At 34.2% G+C, this 27360-nt stretch overlaps 1 protein-coding gene across 5 annotated transcripts in view; it reads right to left on the bottom strand.

Moving 5' to 3' along the window:
* Window positions 1-588: 588 nt before the first annotated feature.
* Window positions 589-27360, bottom strand: part of UPF2 (UPF2, regulator of nonsense mediated mRNA decay) — a 126601-nt gene continuing 99829 nt past the window's right edge. For 4 of the 5 annotated variants that reach the window (XM_027838554.1, XM_027838553.1, XM_027838557.1 and 1 more), the window contains 6 exons: window positions 26046-26150; window positions 25634-25732; window positions 23155-23322; window positions 10042-10183; window positions 8337-8457; window positions 589-1852 (listed from right to left, as the gene is read on the bottom strand). In XM_027838554.1, coding sequence (XP_027694355.1) covers window positions 1843-1852; window positions 8337-8457; window positions 10042-10183; window positions 23155-23322; window positions 25634-25732; window positions 26046-26150 — 645 coding nt within the window. In that variant the 3' untranslated portion in view covers window positions 589-1842. Of the gene's footprint in view, window positions 1853-8332; window positions 8458-10041; window positions 10184-23154; window positions 23323-25633; window positions 25733-26045; window positions 26151-27360 lie in introns of those variants that run through there. The other variant, XM_027838556.1, reaches the window with a different exon arrangement.

Below are 27360 nucleotides of genomic sequence, written 5' to 3'. Positions count from 1 at the left end.
AATAAATAGAGTTCAGCATCAAGGAAGTTATAACACACTAAAGATTACCTTACAAAGACAGAGATGTCATATATCCAAGCCTAAATTCTATTTTCAAACATATATTTGGAAAGAGGGAAAGTTGATTCCTTTCATATTCTGAAAGTCTGTTACACAATCTTTTGAAAAGGATTGAACTCTTAAAATTTTAATGACAGTAATAGCATTAATTCCTTTGCAGCTATCTAATTTAGCCTTTGGGACCTGCCTAACAGAAGGAAATTGATCAAGAGTATACATTTCACTGTCCTTCTTCTGAGCCACCCACCTCAAATGGGTCATCTTTACTTTCATTGCTCATGCATAGGTAATACCAGCAGGTGATCTTCATCACAGCCTCATTTTCATTTGGATAAAGGTGGTATACTCAAAACCCTAATTTAGGCACTTAAGCAAATAAACATGGCAACATCTGAGGAAATGAAATGAGGTATACATTCCCCAAGGAAGAGGGTATACACCTCACAAAGCACAAAGTTGGTCCCAGCAGATAATGATTTTTATCATTTATTGGGTTTATTAAAAAAAAAAAAAGAAATACACGGCAAATCTAAATTACAACACTTTATTGCAGCATAGGCAAAGGTCAGATTTTTGAAGCTGGTGAAGATCGGGCAGCATTTCCATGTGAAATGTTACAACTTTACAAGTTTTGTTTCTTATTTAATTCTACATGCAGAAACTGAAACAGTGGTAAAAGAAAAAAAATGTCTAGAAAAAAAGATTTAATTAAGTAGTAGCATACAGATGTACTCTTTAACTAAATGTACTATGCCTACTAGAAAGCAAACAAAAGACACAACTATCCTAATAAACAACAGATTGTCAGAAATGGACCAAGAAATCTCCTTTCTACTTAGGGAGGGGGGGAAAGCAAAATAAAAGCTCTACTTGTTTTCATATTTTGTTTAGAGACAGAGGCTGTAAACCCATGAAGGCCAACAAAATTTTCTGATCCATTTCTTGTTGCCCTTTGGTCATTTTCTATGACATGCTGACTGGCACATTTTGGTTTTCAATGATACTTACAATGGGCTTGACTTTATCCCTGTTCTTAAGCTGGTATCAGACTTTTTCTAAGTGATCTGGATCAACATTCTCTGTATAGTAATAGTCTTTATTTTTTTTCCTTTTATTTTAATAGACAATTTTATCTCACTGGCTCTGGCGGATAAAATTGATTTCTCTCTCCCTTTGCTCCTTCAAACAAATTCTAAAATGAAAGCCTTCCTGGTGGAGTATCTGGTGTTTGGATATCTTTCATCATTTTGTTGTCCTGCATGTAAGGTTTGACTAGAAGATTTTACTGCTTGCTCTATACTTTTCTACTGTAGTCTTGGAGCCCCCAAATGTATCTTCTTCCAACACAGGATGTTCAATTCAGAGACAATGTAACTCACATCAAGTTTAAAACTTAAGTTCTTTATCCCCCATACTGTTACCATCAAAACCTTTTCTGCTCCGGCACAATCCATCTCATTGACAGTTGTTCTTGGTGTAAACTGCTCAGTAGTAAAGTTAACCATCTCATTTCTTTACCTCCATTCTCATGAGAAGATTAACCCTCGCGTGGTTCCCATAACAAAAGGCCTTTTATGCCATAACTGGAAGCTTCAGCTTGTTGCGGTGTTAGTGGAGGCTGGTGTTTCTGCCTCATGGCCCCAGCCTGCCCCAGGTTTAGATTCGCAACTCTCTAGCCCGACATGCTGAGATGTGTCCACTGCTCTCATTCAACTGCTGGAGGACTCCACTATCCACAACATCAGAGATACAGGACCTAATGAAATGACACTTGCTGCTGGATCAACGTCTCCTAAAGGTATAAAGAAGGCAATTTTAAATATTGAATCATTGTAGAACTAGAACTATTGCCAAAGAGAGAAACAGTGCTCTCCCTACAGTGATTACGTAATAGATGTTGCTTCTCCAAATAGATCAATCCTATTACAAAGTATACAACCTCTCTGTCACACTAAAGCAAAATAACAGATAGCAAGTAGTACACTGGAAAGATCAATTTTGTAGACAATAGGTAGAATGGATGACTTTCTGGATCTTTTTTTTCCTAGTGACTAATTTTTAAGATGTTTTGAATGCAGAGTTTGCTTCTTGAACAGGAAGTTATATTAGCAAGGAACATAAAGAATAAGATGTAAATACGCAAGTACATTTATCAAATTCTAATTCCTCTTGCAGAGTCCAAGTGGAAAGAATGTCCCCCAAATATTCCTACAGGAGAAAAAAGCAAAACAACATTTTCTCCTACAGATCATTCAAAATAACTTCTGAAATTAAAATCATTTGAATAAATGGAATAAGTGCTCTAGGAATGTTTGAGAAGATAGAGAATACTTTCAGCTTGGGGGCAGTTACTGAAGGTGATAGAAAGAGGAAGTAGCACTTGAGCCTTTAAGGAAGATGACTAGTAAGTGCTTTCCAGCTTATAAAAATTCATGAAAGTGAAAGATCATATGTTGAATTAAGAGTGCCTAGTTTGCTGGCATGTCTTGTGAAATAAGGCTGAAAAATTAAGCTGAAGCCAGAATGTGTATGGCCTTCAACACAAGACTGAGAAATATAGGTTTTAACCTAAAGGAAAATAGGAAGCTACTCAAAACATTTTTTGAGTGGAATAGTGAAATGCTCAGACTTGTGCCTTATGAATATTACTCTGGTAGCTGTGTGAAGGAGAAATTGGAAGTAGAGAACCCAATTAAGAGGCTATTACAATAGTTAAGAGCAGGAATGAAGCCTTTAAGGTAATGGTAATAGAGAGAAGATGTTATAAAGGTAGGCCTGATAGAACTTGGCAACTGATTACATCAGAAGATGAAATCTGAGCGACTGAGAAAAGGGACCAGCTACAGAAATAAGGAAATATGAGGAGACAGCATATTTTGGAGAAGATGAAGATGATAAATTTGATTTGGATGTGTTGAATTTGAGATTCTAGGAGAATATGCAGCTGGACAGGTCCAGTAGGTATCTGGAGATAGGAGGAAGAAGGAGGGAGAAATTAGAGATGGATAAATACTTTTGGATGTCCTTGGCATAGAGGACCCATGGAAGCATATTAGAACACCAAAAGAGAGAAGGAAAGAGAGAGGGAGAAGAAAAAAAAGAGAGAGGGAGGGAGAGAAGGAGGAAGGGGTGGGGAGAGTGAGAGAGTAAGAAAGAGAAAGAAAGAGAGAGAGAGAGAGAGAGAGAGAGAGAGAGAGAGAGAAAGAGTGCACAAGCAAACTCCGGACATTAGAGAAATCTGTGTCTCAGAAGGATGATGTAGCTATGCTAGTTCAAGCTGCAGATAAATTAGCCTCAGCTCAATACATCCATTATACAAAATCTCAATAAGAAGTAGTTTTCAACTCTGGAGCTATGCAGAGTTAGTTGGATGGTAGAAATACAAAAATATCCAATGGAGTCTCCAGGATTGAAAATCATTAAAAAATGGGAAGATCAGGGATCAAGAGATGGACAGTGAGTTCTATGAACAAGAGATCTAGTTACACTGTATATCACTGTAACTAAACACTCCCCACTTGTTTTAGCCTGAAAGCCCAATGACAAAGTCAATGTCTTAATTTACACACACAAACTTTGAAGATTCTTACTTAAAAACATGGAAACTTTGTGCTTATAATTAGTATCCCTGAAAATCAATGAAAATCTAGTTAAGAAAACTTTAAAATATTCTGTTGTTACATAAGACTAACAATTTGTTTCTAAGTATATTTCTCCTTATTTGTATTTATATATTGCCAACATTAAAATCTGCTTTAATGCTAGAAAAATATAAAACCAAATTGCAAATCGCAATTTCTCAGCCTCTGCTCTCAAGTACTCTTTTTGTAAAAATAGAAGGCTTTAGCATGTCCCCATATTCCTAGCACATTTAAGTGACAGACCAAAATATAGGTCTATTTGCAAAAAGTCAAGATCACAGAACAACAACAACAACAACAACAAAAATTAGGAGAAACATCCCATAGGGCTGTGTTCTTTCAGGTTATTAGATTTAAAACAAAATAAAGAAATACATATCACTCAAAAAATCTCAAGATTCATGCTTAACATTATTCTCTGTCTTTGCCCACTTTCACCTGCTTCTATATGTATGGAACACCTATTTTTTCACAGTCCTGTTAACTAAAGATTTTGCATTCTAAAGCAACTCAAAAAGAGGAACTAGCTTTCACAACAAACAAGGATGACAGTGTTGAGACTAGACTAATGAGAAGTCATATACTTATAGAAACATAATAACAGAACATATTCTCTAGGCTGCCATTTCATTTGAACATTCTTATAAATTCTTTGCAGTCTGCTGAGATGATTATTAATCTTGATCATTATCTTACGGCTCTCTACCATTACAAACATAAGAAGGCATGAAAAGATTAACTTACTTCTGCCAGTGATAAGAGAGTTGAGATTTTTAGTGGAATTTATCTGACAAGTGTATTGTCAGCAAATTTGAAATGTCCTTTAGAAATTCTTTTTATAATTTGCCTTTTAGGAAATGAACAAATTTGTGGAAATAAATTAAATACCGAAGCTGTAAAACTCTTTTACAATATGGAAATTCAGGCAGAAAGGTTTATTTTTAGAGTAAAAAATATTTTACAGAGTACTAGTCATAAGAAGTATAGAAAAGTAAGATTTTTAAGAAGAGATTTAAGAGAGGAAGTTGTAATTGCTCAGACAGGTCACTTTTTCCACATGTGCTCCCCCAAAATATAGACAGGCAAAAGAAGAGGCCTAAACTTGCAAGATGAGAAGGAGCCATAGGGAGAATGTAAAAGATTAGGAACCGATAAAATAAGTTAATAGAGAGGTTTTTTTTTTGTTTTTTTTTTTAAGGCAATTGGAGTTAAGTGACTTGCCCAGGGTCACACAGCTAGTAAGTGTCAAGTGTTTGGTCTGAGGCTGGATTTGAACTCAGGTCCTCCTGACTTCAGGGCTCTATCCACTCTATCCACCTATGCTCTATCCACTGCACCACCTAGCTGCCCCTGTGCCACCTAGCTACCCCGTTAATAGAAAGTTTTGAAAAATAATTCGAAAACTGTTAATAAGCTAAGGAAAGCTATAAGAGGAAGAAAATGACTTCAACAGAATTAGTGATTCAATATACATATACACATGCATACATTTCTAGTAGATAGATGAATTTTTACTCCCCTACCAGATTATAAACATGAAGGTCAATAAACTTAACAATCTTTATCAATCAATACATATTTATTAAGTACCTACTACATGTCAGGTATTAAGTTAGGTGCTAGAGATACAAAGATCAAAATGAAAAAGTCCCTGCCTTTGATGAACTTTTATTTTCTCAGGGAAAACAGCCCTGATAAGCAGATTTTTAAAAATTATACTAAGTAAAAATAATTTTTTGGGGGCAGGAGGCATTAGTAACTGAAGGAGGATCAGAAAAGGAGTACATTCCAGGCATGAGAGGGCAAAGGTTGTGTCAGGATAACCTATGCCAAAGGCACTGAATTGAGAGATGCATTATCACATGTAAGGTAAGGAAGTACAATAGGTCAGTTTGACTAGACCATAGAGTAGATGAAGGATAGTAATGTGTAACAACCCTGCTATGATAAGCTAGAGCCAACTTATGAAGGGCTTTAAATACCAAACAGAGGAATTTATATTTGATCCTAGAGGCAATGCAGCCTTTTGTGCAGAGAGTCAGATCTGTGCTTTAGAAATATCACTTTGTCATCACTGTGAAGTTTGGAATAGAGAAAGCAGATGTGAGGTAGGCCAATTTGGAGACTGCTGCAATAGTCTAGGTGAAAGGTGATGAAGACTTGAACTAGGGTAGTGCTATGTGATGAGAGAGAAGGTGACAGATGCAAGAGATGTCATGCAGAAAAAATCAAGACCTAGCAACTGATAAGGGAGGAGGGAAGTGTTAAGGGAAGAGTTAAAAATTGAGGATAACTCTGAGGTTGCCAACCTGAGTGAATTTAAGGATGGTGGTACCAAAAACCAATAGGGAAGTTAGAAAGACAGATGGGTTTGGGAGTAAAGATAATGAGGAACATTAGAATATGCTGAGTTTGAAATGCTTAAAAGACATTCAGTTAGAAATGTCTTAGTGATGTGAGACTTGAGTTCAGAAGATGGAGCAGACCTGGATACATATTTCTTGGAATCATCTATATAAAGATTACAGAAACCATGGGAGCTAATAAGACCACCAAGAAAGAATGTAGAAAGAAAAGCAGGACAAAGATAGAAACTTGTGATACATACGCAGTTAGGGCACAGATCATGGTTAATGATCCAACAAAGGATATTGGAAAGGAGAATCAGACAGGTAGAAGAAGAACCAAGAGAGCAATAAAATGAAAACCAGATATAAAAGAACATCTAGGATAATCATACAAAACTCAGGACAGTGTTAAGTATATGCTAAGCTCTGAAAAATTTGTTGGAAGGAATAAATTCTACTCTAGAAAGCAAATTTGTAGGGTAGTTTCTCCAGAATTTTTTATTTCAAAGATCACAACACCCTAAAGTTTTATAACTAGGAAAAGGCAAATGCTACAATAAGAGATGAGAAATTACTGAGTTTGAATAAAAACTTCAGTGAAACAGAAATTCTAACACTATTCAAAATTTTAGCCAGCCACCTAAACAAAGGTCAAATGAGTTGGACAACATCCTCAGGATAAAATAAAAGTCCAGGGTTTTAGAAGTGACAAGAAGTGAATAGTTGTTACCAAGAAGATTATATGTATTTAAAGCTACTTTTTAAATTATTGCAAAAATATCTATAGTAAGGTTAAGGAAGTGGCATTTTTCATTGCTTATTAACCTAGTTCCTATATTTTACCAGCAAAAAAAACAGACTATTACAGGTCTGTAATGAACTCTTAAGATAATTTTCTTTTTAAAACCCTAACATCCTGTTACACCTAATCAGATAGCTTTTTGCTTCATTTCTGTAATTTAACTAGGTTTTTTGAAAAGTCAGACTCAACAGATGTCAAAGAACAAAAACTCAAACTGTCATGACAAACCAATTTTCTTAAAAGCAATTTGATTAGGATTGCCTGTAAGTATGCAAATTCAAAGAAATATTTTTTCTTAAAGAAGCAAACTAATATGCTCAGATGAAGTCAATTCTACATAATTGCTACTCCTCAAGTAAGGGCTTGGAACTGACCCCTACCTCAATCTACCACTATTTCTTTCCTGTAGAGAAAGGATATATTTATAGGACTATGCTCATAAATTGGTAAAAATATAAGTATAGTGGTAAGATAAAAAATCATCATGGGCTTCAATTTTACACACCATAAAAGATGAATTCAGTACAACGAACATTAATTATGTATCTTTGGTACACTGAGCAACAGGCTAAGTACTAGGGAAGTAAAAAATTCTGATAAGACATGGTTCCTGCCCTCATGGCACTTACAGTTTAAGAGAAAAGATGTAAAACTAGCAGAGAAAGTAAATAATCTTAATACCAATTTGTTAAGATGAGAAAACCAAAGTTACTTCACTTTCCAGAATTCTTTAAAACAACTTGGGTATTTAAATAAAATACCAGGGAGCCATAACAATAACCTGAAATACCGAGGAATGGCTTAATTTGAGGCTCTTAATACAAATTTAATTATCAAGACTAATACACTCAAATGGTTTTAAGTAACTTTGGCATGGATCCCACCAGGAAACTTCAGAACCAAAACACACATCTAAAACAAATTCGAATTGCATACTTAAAAAATAAATACATTACTGTTTTTTTAAAATTAACATTAAGGTCATACCAGACAACAAAAAGTATAATCAGGTCTACCTGTAACTAGAATCTTAGAGGAAATGTGAAAAGTAAAGTAGAAACCAAAATGTTTACCCATGATGATATGAAACCAAAATGTGTGCTGTTACAAATCAATTTTTAAGGAAAGCATCATTGCTTAAAAAAAAATATTCTTTTCCCTAAAACTTTTGCAAAATCAAAACTATTTTAACTAAATAAGAAAATATTGATTAAGCATGTCATTAAATAATCAGCACCTAGCAGAGTGCTCTTTAAATACAGATGCTTAGTGTTTTTAGTAATCTCAGAACTATCTTTTTATTTACTTAGACATAATGAAAAATGGATTGTCAATAAATGCCCGAGGTAGCTCTCTAGGACTTCAAGTTACAAAGCAGGTGCTAATCTGCTGTGGTCACAGGAATTTCCTCAATGGGAGCTCCCTACAGCAAAGAAACCATAGGTCCATTTTTTTTTAAGGTGAATGAAGAAAAGACGGTCTTACCTCCCACCAGTCTTAAAGATTAGATCTGCATTAGGTGCTCCCTTTGGATGCTGGTAACGGGGCCGTCGCTCACGATTGGTGTTTGCTGGAGCTGGACGCTGTGCAAGAGACTGCAACATCTCTGGAATTATGTGCATTAAAAAAACAAACAAACGAGAATTAACTTCAGTAAGATGCGATTACATCTTGGGGTGATCAACTTTTAACCATTTTGCAAGCTATCAGAACTCTCTCTGGGGGAGAGGTATCCTAATTCCACTTAAAATGAGCTAAAGGTTCTATAAGAGTACTTTAGGGCATAAGATAACTTCAATACCCAAAGGTCACTTTACTGTTAATCTAAATACTATGGGTGAGCCAAGCAGTCATCCCTTGAGAAGAATGATCCTGGAAATAGAACAAAATAACTTAGTTCTATCACACTACTATGGAAATCTGAGTACATCTTTGTTATGCAAAAAAATGGGTGTTCCAATAAATGTTTATTGATTTAAATCTGGGTGCCATGCTCACTAAACATGAATATTAAAAGGTATACTGATGACAAAATGTTCCTGTACTATACCTCCAAAGTGCCAATTTGCTTCAAAATACAGAAGATATATCCTAGGTTAAGAAAGAACCACTATCTTTCTTTGACATTGTTAGAATTTATGGGGTCAGAGGAAAAAAAGCTAATTCATGTACTCTGGAATCCTGTAAACTAGGGCAAACATAAATGAATATCATACCAACTAGCACGGTTGAGTCAGAGCTTGGTCCTCTGTACCCTGGGAAAGATCAAAGTTGAACATGTGCCTCAACTACTGAATATGCCCAATGGCCCAAGGCATTTTGGAACAAGCTAGAAAACAATATTTCCAGATTTGTGCTGTTGGGTGTGTAAGAGAGTCATGAAGTCTAGAATAATTTAAATTAGGCCACATTTGGCAGAAATAAATATAACCATATTTTAAGTACATACTAATAGTGCACTAATCCATGTATGTAGTTATACAGGAGGTATAGGAAAGGGTGGGAAGTGGAAGTTGGCAGCAGGACATTGATGACAGAATGAAGAAGGTGAAATAATCTGACTCTGTGATACTAGAATACTGAGGTAGGGAGGTTGCCTGCATGGGCTTTTTTGAGTTACAGATCCAACAATCTTCAGAGGAACTTCAGAGATATTTCCTGTTTTACCAAATTCCTCACTTATTTCACCACAGATGAATCCAGCAATGCTTGGTACAGTAAAAAAAACAAAAAACAAAAAACTATAATAGTTCATATTAATTACTCACCATTGCCCTCTAATTATCACTTAGTACACTGATGATCATGTATGAAATTAAGTTTCATCTACTTATAAGGTAATCCTCTGGTAAATATTTACACCACAAATAGAAAATTAAATCAATTATTATTTTACTTTCATCCAGTATTTGCCACTCTGCATGGGAGTCCAACTAAGTATGGAACTCAATAAAGTAATGAAAGATGATAGAGTAAGGCAGATGGAAGTTTTAATGCTTTCAAAGGAACTTCCTTTTTTAAAAAAGTTATCTGACTAAATAAGACAAGATTAAATGAGCAATAACATGGTGACTTTGATATCTAATCCATTCTGTTTTTTAAAAAAGCATAAAATTTCCACTCATCAACTTGTTTAGTTTTGATAATTTGTAACAGAATATGCACTTTTCTTCTCTAAGAGATTCCAAACCTTGATAATCTTCTTGTTCCTGACGTTCATTGATATCCAGTGTGAGTTTTTTCATTCTCATTCTCTCCTCTTGCTCTGCCTGTTGTTGGTTCCAGTGATTTGCAGCAAGTTGAGAAGACATTGGTACATTAAGGATCTTAAACTGAAAGCAAACATAGAAGCACCATAACCAACTTGAGGAAAAGATGTGAAAAATGAAAAACATAAAAATATATAACTAACAGTATTAAGAGATATTAGGCAAGACAGGGTTGGGGGAAAGGAGTGCCAGCAAATTCATATTAAACAACAGAAACTACCAGATACTTTGGAAATTCCCCTCCAAAAAATTCAAATATTAACATTATTAGGAAACAAATAATAGCAAAATAGAATCAATGAATCTTAAGAGTCAAAATAAAAAGTCATCTAGTTCAACAACTTAACCTAAGTAGAAATTTTTCTTACAAAAACCATGAGTAGAGGTCATCCAAAAATTTCAGTGATAGGGAGCTTATTCTTTGCCAGTCCCTTCTGGTTTGGAGACTGTTCTAATTACTGCATGCCTGAACTATACACTAGACATCCTACAAGCAATTAGTAGCACATAACTATTAGCTTCTATTAAGCTTGCAGTCTTCTAAAATCCCCAAAGGCTAGCCCATGCAAGCACCTGATCACAAAATCCAATTCTATATTTATGTAAAAAAAGTCTTAACCTTAAATATAGTTTTACATTTGTATCTGTTAAATTCCAACCAGTAAGCTGTATTAAGAACTTTCCGATTTTCAATTATGAGATAGAACATTATCAAAGAGTCTGATGCCAGCTGCAAATGTGGTTAAGTATGCCTTCTATAAATTCATCTAAGTCACCTGACCTCTGTTTTCTTAAATAAATCTAAGGCTCATGTCTGTCTACCTTTCTTTACTATTAGGAACCTTAAAATAACATGATTCTTCTCTTTTCCTGTCACTTCCTCATCATCAATTAGTTCTCCCACAGGTCAGGATTAAGTCCAGAAATTACTTTTCTATTGCTGAGATAAATGGTTAACATTGGGTTATAAGCGCCTATGAGTGCAGGGAGCATATTTTACTTAATTTTTTGTATTTTCCCCAGTGCCCAGCACAAGATTCCACACATAAGAAGCATATGTTGAATTAAACTGATATAAAATTATCAGTAACAGAAGTCAAAAAATAATTTTTTGCAGAAAGAGACATCCAACAGATATCTAGATAGCTAAAGCCCCTCATTATTACAACATATGCAAAGGAGACATGCAGAAATCTATATCAGAAAATTAGCATCCATAAATTAGTTGATTTCACTGAACATTTTCCCCCTTCTTTCTTTCTTTTTTTATTATAAGGGATGATTTTCTAAGAGGAGGTATGGGTAAAAGATACAGTGAGTAATGTAAGTGATAAATATGTATGTGTGCATATGTGTCTCCGTGTGTATGTGTACACACATACATACATATATAAAATAAAAATTCATTTTAAAAAGAAAATCATCATCCATATCTTTCTAGAACATGTCCTAACTCTCATTTCTTTTAATGGAAAAAATTAGATTATGGAACTACAAATGAGTAAGAAAGACAACCACTCAATTTTACATACTACATTGAAAACTCAATGCCCATGTTATGGAAGCAATTTCCACACCAAAGAAACACAAAGAAAAATTAAAATCTGAATTCAAAATGATTTGACTACCAGGACCAGCATTTATCTGCAGAACAAAAATTCTCAAAATAAATTCCCTGTTTTCATATACCAACTCTATTATTTTCCTATCAGCTCAGTTTAGGGTGTCCACATCCCCATATCATTTTGAGAGAAAAGATCTGTTACTTATTGTAATTATTAAGTCAGAGATCAATATCACCATCTTTGAGAAACAAACTGCCTCAATTAAGAAGGTTCATGGAACTTGCTAGTGGGATTGCAGGGCTGGGGAAGATGTCAAGAGGAGGGAAAGTAGAGGAAGGTAATTATACTGTTCTCCCTTAATATGACAAAAGAATCAAAAAAGCAGCTATAATATACCAACCCTTCAGAGCTGATAAAAAGTAGATCATAACAACTAATATTGTTATAACATTTTAAGGTATGCCAGCACTTTATACATACTGTCTAATTTGAAGCTTACAATAGCTCTGTGAAGTACATACTACAGGTATTATCCAAGTTTTACTGATAAACAGTCTTACCAAGATCAAGTGACTTGCTGATGACCATATAACTACTTAAGTGGCAGAGGCAGAATTTGAACCCAGGACATCCTGACTCTATCCACTATACCATACTGCTTCTTAATGGCATACGATGTTTAATAAATGCTTACTGCCCGACTGATTGTAGGATCTACCAAACAGATTAGCAAAGGCATATCAACAAAGCAAAAAGGCAAAAAAAAAAATGCATATATATAGTATTAGGAGTTATCAGTATCAGTGTGACCATTAAAGTGGAGAAACAAAGGAACAAAAAATATAAATATTTATCACCCCAGAATGCATACTATGTAGGGATTCTAGTTAATTAATTTCTCTGTGAAACTAGAAAGATATAGTAGGTGAGAGCACCAAATAAGAAGTTAATATAAGTCATTTTTCTTCATGCTACTAAAACATTAAATTTCTTTTCATGAGAAGGAGATGGGGAAATGGAGAGATATGACAAGCTGAAATGCTTAAATGTTATCACACTGCTCATTAGATAGAACATTTTATTTTATTGGACAGTTAGTTGGCATTCTTCACAGTGCTCTTACTGAATGACAATCCATTTCTATTTAGTAAGAAAAAGGAACTGCATTACATGAAATCTAGATATCATAATGTTAGTCTCTGGATCATAGATTTAGAACTTGAAGGGATCTTAGTCTCCTAATTGGTCTCTCTGCCAAATCTTTCCCTATTGCAATTCACCTTTCACAAAGATGTCAAAAGTAATTTTCTTTAAGTATAAGTCCCCTGACCACGTCACCATCCTTTTCAAACTCCAGAGGTTCCTATTCTTGCTAATACTGATAAAATAAAAATTCTTGGGTTTGACTTTTAAGGCTCATTACAACTTGACTGCAACCTGCCTTTCCAGTCACTTCCCCCCTCCCTCTTTCTCTCTCTGTATGTATATATGTGTGTACATGCATGTACTCCTGACACACCTGCTAAGGTTCAGCAAAACTGGCCCTGTTGCTATTCCTCAGACTGTAACATTCCATCTTCTTTCTCATCACCATTCCTTTGCACTGGCTTTCCCCATTGCTTAAAATACACTCTCTCCTTCTTCCCCACCTCACCAATGCCCCCAGCCTCAGTCTCATAGATTTCATTAGTTTCCTTCACAACTCACTTCAAGGACTACCTTCTAGATGAAGCCTTTCCTGATCCCCCTAGCTGTTCTGGCCCTAGCTCCCCACACTACTTTGTATTTATTCCATATGTAATTCTACTTGAGGGGAAGAGACTTCTGTTTTTGTCTTTATGATCACAGTGTCTGACACATGGCAGGTGACTAATAAACGCTTGTCGGCAGATCTAACCCAACTCCTTTGTTTCATAGATCAGGCAACTGAGGCCCACCATAAGGTTAAGTACCTTGCCTAACAGTCACTCAGGCAACATTAAGTGGCAGAAACAGTACTATAACGTAGGTCTTCCGACTGAAAATTCAAAACCATACTACCTTCTAAAATGCTTTCTTTTAATATGTTACAACATTTGTTGTTGTATAATAGTGTCTGACTCTTCATGACCCCATTTGAGGTTTTCTTGGCAAAGATACTTGAGTAATTTGCCATTTTCTTCTCCAGGTCATTTTATAGATGAGGAAACTGAGGTGAATAGGGTTAAGTTACTTGGCCAGGGTCACACATCTACAAAGTACCTGAGGCTAGACTTGAATTCGGGTCCTCCTGACTCCAGGGCCAGCATTTTATCCACTGTGTCACATAGCTGCTCCCTTACCACATTAAAGAATTCAAAGGGAAAGGTTTCTTTCTCTTATTAGGATCTTTTCTTATGTAAGACCTTCCTAGGACTTTTCCTTTTGAGGTTTCTTTCAGAATATGATCAGTAAAAACTATTTTCACTTTGTTATCTAGTCTAATAGATCTGGGAAGTTATTTGTGCTTTCTTGAATAATGTCCAAGTTTTCATTCTGATCGTTGTTTTCAGAGAGTCCCATGATTCTTAAATTCTCTCTCCTTGATCTGTTTTTCCAGGTCAGTTTTTTAAAAAGTTTATTTTTAATTTAAATACAAAAACACTAAAAAAAAAAAACCCAAACATTTCCATGTACACAGCACAACATAAAAAGAGGATTCAATATAAAACCATGAATTTCCATTTCACATTGTTACTATGTAATAAATACTACCCATCATTTTCAAAGCTACCCTGCTTTTCTGTGCTTTCTTCTGAGTTTTCTCATATTCTCTAAGTACTTTTTTTCTCTCCCTCCCTCCCCACTCTGTTCTACAGAAGGCTACCATTAGATATAAACGTATGTATACACACACACAAATGTGAAAACATGCCACACATACTTCTACTTTTCAGTTCTTTCTCTGGAGATGGATAGCACCTTCCTTCATAGGTCCTTTGATGTGAGTATTTATAATACTCAAAATGACTGAGTTGTTCAAAGTTGTTCTTAGAACAATACTGGTATTACTGCACACAGTATTATCTTGGTTCTGCTCATTTTATTCTTCGTTATTTCATGCAAGCCTTTCCATGTTTTTCTAAAATCAATGAACTCATCATTTCTTATAGCACAGTAGTAGTATATCACAATCATATACCACAACTTGTTTAGACATTCCCCAATTGACAGGCATCCTCGCAATTTCAAGTTCTTTGCCACCCAAAGAGAACTGCAATATTTTAGAACATATAAGTTCTCTTCCTTTTCCGCTAATTACCTTGAGAAATAAAGCTAATAGTGGCATTGCTGGATCACAGCAATATACTTAGTTTTATACTTAGTATATATACTTAGCAATATAGTTAGTTTTATAACTCTTTGGGGATAATTCTAGATTGTTCTCTAACAATGAATTAGTGCCCCAATTTTTCCACATCCCCTCCAACATTTGTTGTTTTCCCCTTCTATCATTTTAGCCAATCTGATAGGTGTGAGATGATAACTCAAAATTGTTTTAATTTGAATTTCTCTAATCAATAGTGATTTAGAATATTTTTAGAATAGAATTTAGAATAGAATAGAATAGAATTTAGAATATTTTTTCATACTATATAATTTTGATTTCTTTGCTGAAAAACTGCCTGTTCATATCTTTTGACCATTTATCAACTGGAGAATGACTTGCATTCTCAAAAATGTGACAAAACTCTTTATAGATTTGAAATATGACCTTTATCTGAGAAACTCTAAAAAATTTTCTCCCACTAATCTTGGTTACATTGGTTTTATTTGTACGAAACCTTTTTAATTTAATGTAATTGAAATTATCCATTTTATACTTCACAATGCTCTGCTGTCTACTCATAAATTGCTCTCTGTAAGTCTTATACGTTCCATATTCTTCTAATTTTCTTATAATATCTCCCTTTATATCTAGATCAAGTATCCATTTTGATCACGTCTTGGTAAATGGTGTAAGACATTGGTCCGTGCCCAATTTCTGCCAGACTGCTTTCTAGCTTTCCCAACAATTTTTATCAAATAATGAATTCTTATCCCAAAAGCTTAACTCTTTACATCTGTCAAACACAAGGTTACTATCATCATTTCCTACTGTCTATTGTATGTCTACTGTGTTCCACTGATCTACTTTTCTATTTCTTAGCTAGTACCAAACAATTTTGCTAATTACTGTCTTTTAGTAGTATAGTTTAAGATCTGGTACTGCTAAATTTCCTTCTTTTACATTTTTGTTCATTAATTTTTTTGATATTCTTGATTTTTGTTCTTCTAAATTTATTTTGTTATTGTTTTTTCCAGCTCAGTAAAATAATTTTTTTGGTAATTTTGTTGAGATGGTATTGAATAAATAGATTATATTAGGAAAAATTTCATTTTTATTATATTGGCTCTGCCTCCCCAGAAACAATATTTCTCCAAATCTGACTTCATTTGTATAAAAATATTTTATAATTTTGTTCATGTAGTTCCTGTGTTTGTTTTATAGGTATACTCTCAGATATTACATACTGTCTATAGTTATTTTAAATGAGTATCTTTTACTATCTTTTCTTGCAGGGTTTTGTTGATAATATATAGAAATACTGATAATTTATGTGGGTTTATTTTATATCTTGCTACTTTGCTAAAATTATTGTTTCCACTAACTTTTTAGTTGAATTTTTAGAATATATATGATCATATCATCTGTAAAAAAGAGATAGTTTATTACTTCACTGACCATTCTGATTCCTTGCTCCAGCATAGTGATGTCATTTTGGTCCTCTTCAAAAACAAAGGACAGGGGCAGCTAGGTAATGCAGTGGATAGAGCTCCGGTCTTGGAATCAGGAGGACCTGGGTTCAAATCCAGCCTCAGACACTTGACACTTACTACCTGTATGACCCTGGGCAAGTCACTTAACCCTGACTGCCTCACCCAAAAAAAAAAAAAAATCAAAAACAAAAACAAAAAAAAAAAATGAAGGACAACAACCAACCAACTAGTGATTTGTTTTTCTTCTCTTTTTAAAATCATATTAACCAATAATTATTTTTTTTCCATAAAACTCCTAGTTTTATTTACTAATTCACTAAATTTTTTTACACACATTTTTATTAATCTCACTTTTAATTTTTAAGATTTCCAATTTGGTGTTTAACTGGGGATTTTAAATTTTTTTTCCTAGTTTTTTTCTAATTGCATACCCAATTCACTAGTCTGCTCTTTAATTATTATTTCTATGATTTCTTCTTTAACCCATTCATTCTTTTAAGATTAGGTTGTTTAGTCTCCAATTAGATTTTAATTTGTGTTTCCATGGTCCCTTATTGAATATAATTTTTATTGCACTATGATCTGAAAAGGATACATTTAATATTTAATATTTCTGCATTTAGCTATAAAGTTTTTGCGCCCTCATAAATGCTCAATTTTTGTAAAGGTACCATGTACTGCTGAGAAAATGGTGTATTACTATCTGGTCCCATTCAATTCTCTCCAGATAGCTATCAGATCTAGCTTATCTAAGATTCTACTTACCTCATCAATTTCTTTCTTATTTTTTGGTTAGATTATATAATCCTGAGAGGGGTAGGTTCAAGTCCCCTACTATTATAGTATTATTATCTATTTCCACCTGTAATTCATTTAACTTTTCCTTAGTATCGATATTGCTTCATTTTCTATGGTACCTTTCATCATACTGCAGTTTCCGTGGAAGAAGTCACTTATGATAGCGTTTCTCCGTGGACCACTTGTTCATTATTTGGTCTGTCACAATTTTTAAGTTTTTGCTGGCACAGAGGTATGGGAGCTAAATACAGAGACAAATAGCCACATTGGATGGAAGTTGTCTAGTCATTATCTAAAAAGGGATGACCTTTTTAAGACTGACTTTAAAATGGTAAATATGCCATGCATCTTTTCAAGACAAAAAAGAATAAATTTACTTTAAAAGGTAGATTTCTTAGATATACAACATTACAACATTAAGTTTTCTGTTAAAAAACATAATTTTTTTCTTCATTTCATAATTTAGTGTCCAACCTGGATACAGGTATATGAAAAGTATAGAAAGCAATTATTTTATTTTCAACACCACATCTCCCTCAGTGTTTATTTTCCTTTTACAAATGACCAAAAGAAAGTTATTTCTGAACACAAAGAGGCCTTTCACTAACTCAAGAATCAAAGATTCCTATAAGGCAACACATTTCGCATTTCTAGAAAAACCAAAGAATCGCTGCCAGAAGAACCAACTCCCAAAAGCAAATAAAGTATTTTTAAAAAATTCGAACAAGATACACTTTATTTTTCAGACCACAAAATGCCAGTCATTTTTCTTTACATAATACTCTTAAAACTCAATACTCTTCAAAATCTCAAAAAAAAATTTTATAGGTTAAAAACTCATTTTGTAATCAAGTTACCTTAATGAATTCTCATTTATAGTTAAATACCAATTACTATTGATAGTCTCAGATATATTTTCACGCTTTAATTTATTGAAATAAATCCCTTAAATACATGTATATACTACAATCTATTCCTTCTGAATAAAAATAACATGTACTTAATAAGCCTACTAACAAAAAAATAAAACAAGTTTACAATTTAAGATTAACAATTTGGGATATTTTTAAAATCCCCAATTTTTTCCAAGTAGGTATGTTTTCCATTTACTCTTCTACCTAAATGTTTTTTCAACCACCACCTGAGTATACATGAGGAAATGTGTCAAATACTACATTTTCGCATTGAGAAGGCCATCTATGTAGGTGCCACCACCTCTTTCCCACTCATTCTCCTTTTACCTCTCTACAGTCTAGCTTCCAAACTTACTCTTCAACTGGAACTGATCTCTCTAAAATTACTAGGAATCTCTTAACTGCTAAATCTAATCGCCTTTTCTAATAAATTCCTCTAAATCTAATCACCTCCTGAAAGAGATTCCCAGAGGAACACTCCTAGGAATATTGTAGCCAAATTCCAGAATTCCCAGGTCAAACAGAAAATATTGCAAGCAGCCAGAAAGAAACAATTCAAGTATTGTGGAAACACAATCAGGATAACATAAGATTTAGCAGCTTCTACATTAAGGGATCGGAAGGCATGGAATAAAATATTCCAGAGGGCAAAAGCGATAGGATTACAACCAAGAATCACCTACCCAGCAAAACTTCAGGTTAAGAAATGGTCATTTGGTGAAATAGGGGACTTTGAAGAATTCTTGATGAAAAGACCAGAGCTGAATAGAAAATCTGACTTTCAAATACAAGACTCAAGTGAAACATGAGGTAAACAGGAAAGAGAAATCATAAGAGACTTATTAAGGTTGAACTGTTTACATTCCTGCATGGAAAGATGACATTTGTAACTCATGAGACCTTTGTCAGTATTAGGGTAGTGGAAGGGCAAAAAATTATATGTATGTATAGACAGACAGACAGACAGACAGACAGACAGACAGACAGATAGACAGATAGATAGATAGATAGAGGGCACAGGGTGAGTTGAAGATGAAGGAGTGATATCTGGAGAATAAAATTAAGGGGTGAGAGAGGATTATACTAGGAGAAGGAGAAAGGGAAAGGTAGAATGCGATAAATTATCTGGCATGAAACAGACAAGAAAAGGCTTTTACAGTGGAGGGGAAATGGGGGAAGGTGAGAGAGAATGAGTGAATCTTATTCTCATAGGATTTGGCTTAAGGAGGGAATAATATACACAATTGGGTATGGAAATCTATCTTACCCCTACAGGAAAATAAGGGGAGAAGGGGACAAAAGAGCAGGGAGATGATAGAGGGAGGGCAGATTGGGGGAGGGGATAATCAGAAGCAAACACTTCTGAGGAGGGACAGGGCCAAAAGAAAGAACAGAATAAACGGGGGGTAGGATAGGATGAAGGGAAATATACTTAGTTTTTCACAACATGACTACTATGATAAAGTGTTTTGCATAACTGCACATGTATAACCTGTATCAAGTTGCTTGCCTTTTCAATGAGGGTGGGTGGGGAGGGAGAAAGGGAGAAAATTTGTAACCCAAAGTTTTAAAAACACATGTTAAAGTAAAAAATAAAAATAAATTGTTCATAAAAAATAAATAAATAAATCTAATCACCTCTTCTCAATTGTCATCCTTCCCTGACCACTCTGCAGCACTTTCAATAACTATCTTCTCCTTGATACTCTTTTCTCTAGGATTCATGATGCCACACTTTCTCCTGGCTCTCCTACTGCCTAACTGCTCCTGCTCAGTCTCCTTGACTCATCTTCATCCAAGTCATGGCCACCAACTATGGGTGTTCCACAGGGCTCTGTCCTAGGACCTTTTCTCTTCTCATTCTCTAATAGTTCATACAGTGATCTCATCACTTCTTACTGATTTAATTATCACCTCTAGGCTGAAGATTCTCAGATCTACTTATATGTCCCTAACCTCTTTGCTGACCTCCAATCTTGTATCTCTAACTGCTTACTGGACATCTCAAACTAGAAGTGCTGTAGAAATCCTTAAATTCAACATTTTCAAAAGTTAACTCATGTAAAAAGTGATGAGTATCCCTAATTAACACTGATGAAAAAAATTAAATAAATACTAGCAAAGAAACTATAGCAACATATCACAAAATTATGCACTATAACCAAGTTGAATTTATGCTGGAAACACAGGGCTGGTTTGATAATATTAGGAAAACTATAAGCATAATTGACCATACCCAGAATAAAAACAAGAAAAATCATATGATTATATTAATAGATTCAGGGAAGGCTTTTGACAAAATAAAACATCCATTCTAGTTAAAAAATACTATAAAGCTAAAATGCTATGTGAATAAAGGGATCTTTCCTTAATATGATCATTAGAATCTATCTAAAACCAAAAGCTAGAATTATCTGTAATGGGACAAACTAGAGGCCTTTCAAATAAGATCAGAGACAAATCAAAGGTTACCACCATTATTACCATTATTAAAGGTTACCACAATTATTTAATAAAGAACTAGTAATGCTAGCTAGAGTAATAAGACAAGAAAAAGAAATTCAGATAATAAACCTAGAAGGGTTTATTATCTGAAGGGAAAAAAATCATCACTTTTGCAGATGATATAATGGCTTACTTAAAGAATCCTAGAGTGTCAACTGAAAAGCTAATCAAAACAACAACTTCAGCAAAGTTGCAAATAAACTCATACAAATCATCAGCATTTCTATATATTACCAACAAAATCCAACAGAAATATAAAACAATTTACAATTTAAATTTAAATTTAAAATTTAAAATAATTACAGGCAATATGAAATACTTGTACCTGCCAAGACACATGCACACAAGAACTATATAAATATTATCAAAAAACATTCTTTACATATACAAAGAGAGATCTAAATTATTAAAGAAATATTAAGTGTTGATAGGTAAGCCAAGCCAATTAAAAAAAAATACTATTCAAATTAATTTACTTATTCAGTGAAATACCAATAAAACTACCAAAGGACTACTTTGTAAAGCTAGGAAAAAAACAATGATAAAGGTCATCTAGAGGAATAAAAAGGCAATTATCAAGGGAATTAAGAAAAAAAAAAAAAAGGGAGAAGGGGCACTGCAATACCAGATTTCAAACTATACCACAAAGTCATAATTATCAAAACAATTTGGTACTGGGTAAGAAGTAGATCTTGATCAATGGAACAGATTAAAAACAAAAGAAAAAAGCAAATAAAAAATAAAAATTAAAAAAAAAAACAACACAGTAACCTAGTGTTTAATAAACCCAAAGATTCCAGCTATTGCAGCAAGAACTCACTTTCTGACAAAAACTGTTAAGAAAAATGGAAAGTAGACTGGCCAAAACGAGGTATAGACCAACATTTCATACCATACCAAGATAAGCTCCAAATGGTTTCATGATTTAGACATAAAAGATGACATCGAAAACAAACTAGAAGAGCATGAAAGAAATTACCTGCAAGATCTATGGATAAGGGAAGAGTTCATGACCAAACAAGAGCGAGGTTCACAGAAGGTAAAATGGACAATTCCGATGACATAAAATCAAAAAGGTTTTGTATACACAAAATCAGTGCAGCTAAAATTAGTAACAGAAGAAGGAAACTGGGGGTGAGGGGGGAATTCTTTACCCCAGGATTCTCTGATAAAGGTCTCATTTCTAAGATACATAGGAAACATTCAAATTTATAAAAATAAAAGCCATTTCACAATAGATAAATGGTGAAAGGAGATCAACAGGCAGTTTTCAGAGGAAGAAATTCAAGTTATCAATAGCCACACCAAAAAAAAAAAAAAAAATTGGTCAAAATCAGTATTAATTAAAGAAACACAAATTAAAACAACTCAGAGGTAGCACCACCACATCTGTCATCAGATCGGCAAAGATGACAAAAAAGGAAAATGCAAATGCTAAAAGGCTTATGGGAAAACAGATACATTTAACACACTGTTGGTGGAGCTGTGAACTGTTCCAGTCATGCTGGAAAGCAATTTAGACCTATGCTCCAAAAGTTACTAAACTTGCCAATACCACTGATATATTCATATCCCAAAGAGATAAAGAAAAGGACCAAGATGTACAAAAATATTTATAGCATCTCCTTTTACGGTGGCAAAGAATTGGAAGCTGAGGAGGTGCCCATAAACTGTGGGAAGAATGAACAAGTTATGGTATATGAGTGTGACTATTGAGTGGTAAAAAAAATAAAGGAGACTGCACAATGGATAGAGTCTTGGAGTCATGAGGACCTGAGTTCAAATCCAGCCTCAGAAACTTAACACTTACATGCTGTGTGACTTTGGGCAAGTCACTTAACCCCAACTGCTTCACCAAAAAGCAAAAATAAAATTAAAATTAAAAAAATAAAGGAGATGCTTTCAGAGAAACCTAGGAAGACTTGTATGAATTAATGTAAAGTGAAGTGAGTAGACCCAGAAAAACAATTTATATAACGACAACAATATTGAAAAGGCAAACAACTTCGCAAGACTTGGGAACTCTGATCAATACAATGTCCAATCACAGTTCCAGAGAACTCATGATGACACATGCTACCCAATCTAGACAGAGAGGTGATGGCTCAGAGCAGAGACTGAGGGATACATGGTTTGTTTTTTTTTTAAACATAACTAATGCAGGCAATGGCAAGGTAGAAAAAGGAGGAGGTAGGATGGAAAGAAGTTGGATTTTTATTGTTTTTCAATGGGGGCTAGAGTGGGTACGTACACAGGTAGACAGGAAGGAAAAAAAATCAAGCTGAAAATAAATAAAAAATTTAAAAGGAAAATTAATATGAAATATACATACTTATAAATATACATTCCTAGGCATTTTCCTGTTGAATAAATAAAAAATGAAATTACGGCAGTAATTCAGACTCCTGAAATAAGGCAACGAGGCATGTCCTGTATACAGTGAGTTAACCAGCTAATATTCCCGAGTTCTTACCTGTTGCTTGTTGCCTTTTCTGGTTAACATGACAAATGGCATTGTGTCGCCAGCCTCAGTCTCTCCTTCCCCACTGCCCAGCGGGGGGCCCTTCCTCAGCTGGCTTTTGAGGTGCAGTGGAATAGCAACATCCAATTGGTGTACTTTAACAGACTCACCACTTCGTTGCTTACAGAAAGAAAGTGAAAAGCAGGGGAAATACCTTAAGATACTTAAATTTATAAAGTAAGTTTGGGCAGTTTTACTTTGTAAAACACAAAATAATTCAACAAGTATCTAGGAAAGAAGAGAATAGAGATGAAGGAATCCTCTGCAGCATAAGATTAATTGCCAAATTGGTGAAAGACAGAATGGCACAGTGAGTTGGGGTGGCCTTAGAGCAGGCAGACCCAGGTTTAATACTCTCCTGACACTGAGTAACCAGAAGCACGCTACTTAAATGAGCTGTTGAAACCTCAGGTTACTCACTAAGACTATCTAGTCAATTGTTGATAGGTTGTGAAATGCACTGCTAGAAAGAGAAACACCCCTAATGAAATCAAAGATCCTTGACATAGTGTGATTATCATTATTATTGCATTTTTCCTGGACTACATTTAAAAAAAAACTATTTTGAGGGCATTTAGGTAGTATAGTGGATAAGGCGCTGAGCCCGGAGTCACAAAGACCCAAGTTTGAATCTAGTCTCAGACAATAGCTATATGACTGGGCACGTCATTTAACCTCTGTTTGTCTCAGTTTCCTCAACTGTAAAATGAGGACAATAACAGCACCTACCTCCTAGTGTTGTTGTGAGGATCAAGTGAGATATAATTGTAAAACACTTAACAAAATGGTGGCACATAATAAGCACTATATAAATATTAGCTATTATTATAATTTAAACAGGCAATCATATAAGGTAGGTCACAAACCCAATTTTTAAAGATTGTTTCATTATAATTTAATAAGCAATCCCTTAAGGTATGTTACAAAGTCCAAAAGGCATTAAAATTTGGCAATTCAGATAAGAGCTGTTTCCCTCATTAGTTTCCAAAAAGTTGTCTCCATTTTGAGTTCAAGTTATTATAATTCTAGATTTATTAAGTCAAGATTTTATCATTGAGAATTAATTAGAAAACAAATGAGAAGGAAGCACAAAGGAAGAACAGTTACACTTATTTGAAAGATGAAATTATTTTTCAATGGTATTTTTTTGGTGAGGCAATCGGGATTAAGTGACTTGCCCAGGGTCACACAGCTAGTAAGGGTCACGTGTCTGAGGTCGGATTTGAACTCAGGTCCTCCTGACTTGAAGGCTGGAGTTCTATCCACTATACCTCCTAGCTGTCCCAACAGTTTTAAACATGTTTAGTAAGTCCCGATATTTTCAGTTAAAGTCACAGTAAACTACTAAAAATAAAAGCCAATTGAAATTATTATATTCTACATAAAACACATTCAGAAACACCAGGGAAATATTCTTTAAGATTTTAAACAAACAGAATGAAAATAAAATTTAAAAAGGCCAATTTTATGGCCAAGAAAAAAAACAAATTAAAGCAAAGTTTGAACAAGAATTTCGAGAAAGACTTTGTTCATAAAAAGAATGATAGCCTCTTTACAGCTGGTCTGATACTGTACAATAAATCAGGGGGAGTAAGGAAGAGTATGTATATAGGCATGCAATTGCAGGTACTCTTTCCACAAAGTGGGTACAGAAGTAAATTTTTTTTCCAATACAGTAAATGACATCTTAGTCACATGAAACAACAAATGCCCTTTAGAAAAAGGGTCAATGTACCCCCTTCATAGGCAAGATCAGAAACATTATGTTTCACTGTACTAACTTAAAGTTTGATAGAGGGCATTAATTTACCATGTGACCAAGAGCATGTACTTGAGACTCTTACGCCACGAATCCAATACCTTAAAAAGGAAGAGTCTTATTTTAACAAAGGAATATGCAGTTTGCACTAAAAATATTTAATGTTAGGTAATATTTTACTGCAGGCTTCAAGGAAACTGACCTTAGTAGCAACAAAGAAGGTAAAATCATTTCATGAGTATGTACAACTATATAATTTGATTATACCACGATGGAAATTATTAGAGACAAGTTATCACCAATTTTTAGCATCACTATTTCAGTGCAAAATTCTCAGTCTTTCTAGAAACCAACTGTCTTCTGTAAAGTCTAAGAAGATTCTTAATGTAGTACAACCTGGTGCAATGAAGATGTATTGCTCACCCATACCCTTAAATTTGCTGATAAACGGATGACTGGATTGGGACTGGAACAACAGTGTTCCAAATAATACCACAGTAGAATATAAAGCCTGCTACAGATGAAGATAGGTGGGCATGACAATCTTATGTTTAACTACATTCTACTACTCATTCTCCGATGATCTAAATGTGCTTTTATTTTAGGTATTTAGATATAAAATAATTTTATTTGTATTAGAATTCTTTAGGAAAACAAAGCAAAAATTAATACCTGAAGATTTTCCAGCATCATTTTATCCAGAGCCTGAATGAAGTCCTCATCCTCTGCACATGGGACATGCTTAAGTCCACCTCCTTTAATCATTACCTCCTTAGAGAAAACATAAAATTATAAATTTCAAATGTAAACTGCTACATAACAGAGGATCATTTCAACTTGTCTTGTACAGTTTCTAGAATAACACAATGAAAAAGTGGGTGTTTTATAATATTTTTCAATAAAGTTACAGGAAAAAGAACTGCATTATAAAGAAATGCCTAGCTGACTATTACAGTACAATTGTTTATATTTTCTGAAACAATACAATTATACATCATAATACACACAGAACTCCCATGTCTAGCACTGAAATATCATGAAAAGGATGGTGATTTACAAAGGCAAATTTCTCAGCAATACATACAGTGTTCTCTTCATCAGTTTCATTTTCCTTATTGGAATCTGTAAGGTAATCTGTATTCTCCTCCTCTTCTTCCTCTCCATCATCATCATCATTGTCAGAACCCTCCTAAAATTGTTTTTTAAAAATTATTTTTTAAGGTTAATACCATGGCATACCTGAATACAATTGTAAGGAGCCAACAGTGAACACTGATGTTATTCATGCTTTACAAATCTGATTTCCAACAGTTCTGAATAATCAATTATTGTCCTCGAGTTTCATTTAGCCTACTATGTAGACTGCTTACAATGGTAACGAAATGTTAGCTGGGCAACATTTACTGAATACCAGTAGTTGAAAACTTACTTCATTATCTTCCATCGATCTAAACAGTTACAAAGATCCTTTGTACGGACTCTTCCTTGTTTTCAATAAAAAACAAGTTCTGTGAACCTCCTACACTTTTTTTCTCCTATGAAACTAATCTGAAAATGGGCTGATTTCTACACAGGGTTACAATGGCAAAACATTTTCAAGTCCCCTTGACTTCACTGAAGAAATCAATTTGGTGTTCTGATTTATTATTTCTCAGACTGAAACTATCAAGGTGACTATAGGAAGTCTCAGTCTTTGAATGTTTTTTTTTTTAAACTTAGGAAAGCCAAATTAATTGCCCCCCTTAAAGCAATTACATCAAAGGTATGGTTTTTTCTTTCTTAGAATTTCTGCCAATAAAGGTTTGAAAAGGAAGAAAGTAATTTGCAAATATGGATTAGTTTAGATATGCACAAGTACTGGCCAGAATAAGAACTTTTCATCGGGGTCATTCAAAACTGACAATGTCACACACATAGTGAAAAAGGGCAGACTAAGCAATTTTACCTAACTGTAACAAATTTGTTATATGTGACTTCATGGTTACAGTGCAATATTTTGCTATATACTTTTGAGAAATGATTTACAAAAAGTCCCCAAAATATTGCATATCATGTCAGATATAGTCAACATACTACATGGAAGGGGAGGAACATATTTAGAAATGATTGTGATATAATGTAAAAACATAACGTATCAATAAGAACAAATGTGAAAAAAAAATTAATTTACCATGTGACCAAGAGCATGTATTTCAGGCAGGGGTGGGGGGGAAAAATTTTGAAAATTGCAGCAGGTGGGCCGAAAGCAGGGGTTCACAACCTTTTGTGTGTGTGTCATGGCCCCCTTTAGGAGTCTGAGCCTATGGATTCCTCAGACTGTTTTTAAATGCATTAAAAAAGATTACCAAAGAAATCAATTATGTTGAAATAAAGACGTAATATTTGTCCCAAAAAATTCA

The sequence above is a fragment of the Vombatus ursinus genome, unplaced genomic scaffold (genome assembly GCF_900497805.2).
Source record: "Vombatus ursinus unplaced genomic scaffold, bare-nosed wombat genome assembly UNPS02014830.1, whole genome shotgun sequence".
NCBI lineage: Eukaryota > Metazoa > Chordata > Mammalia > Diprotodontia > Vombatidae > Vombatus > Vombatus ursinus.
The sequence above is the reverse complement of the archived record's forward strand: the minus strand, read 5'-3'. Positions and strand labels throughout refer to the sequence as shown.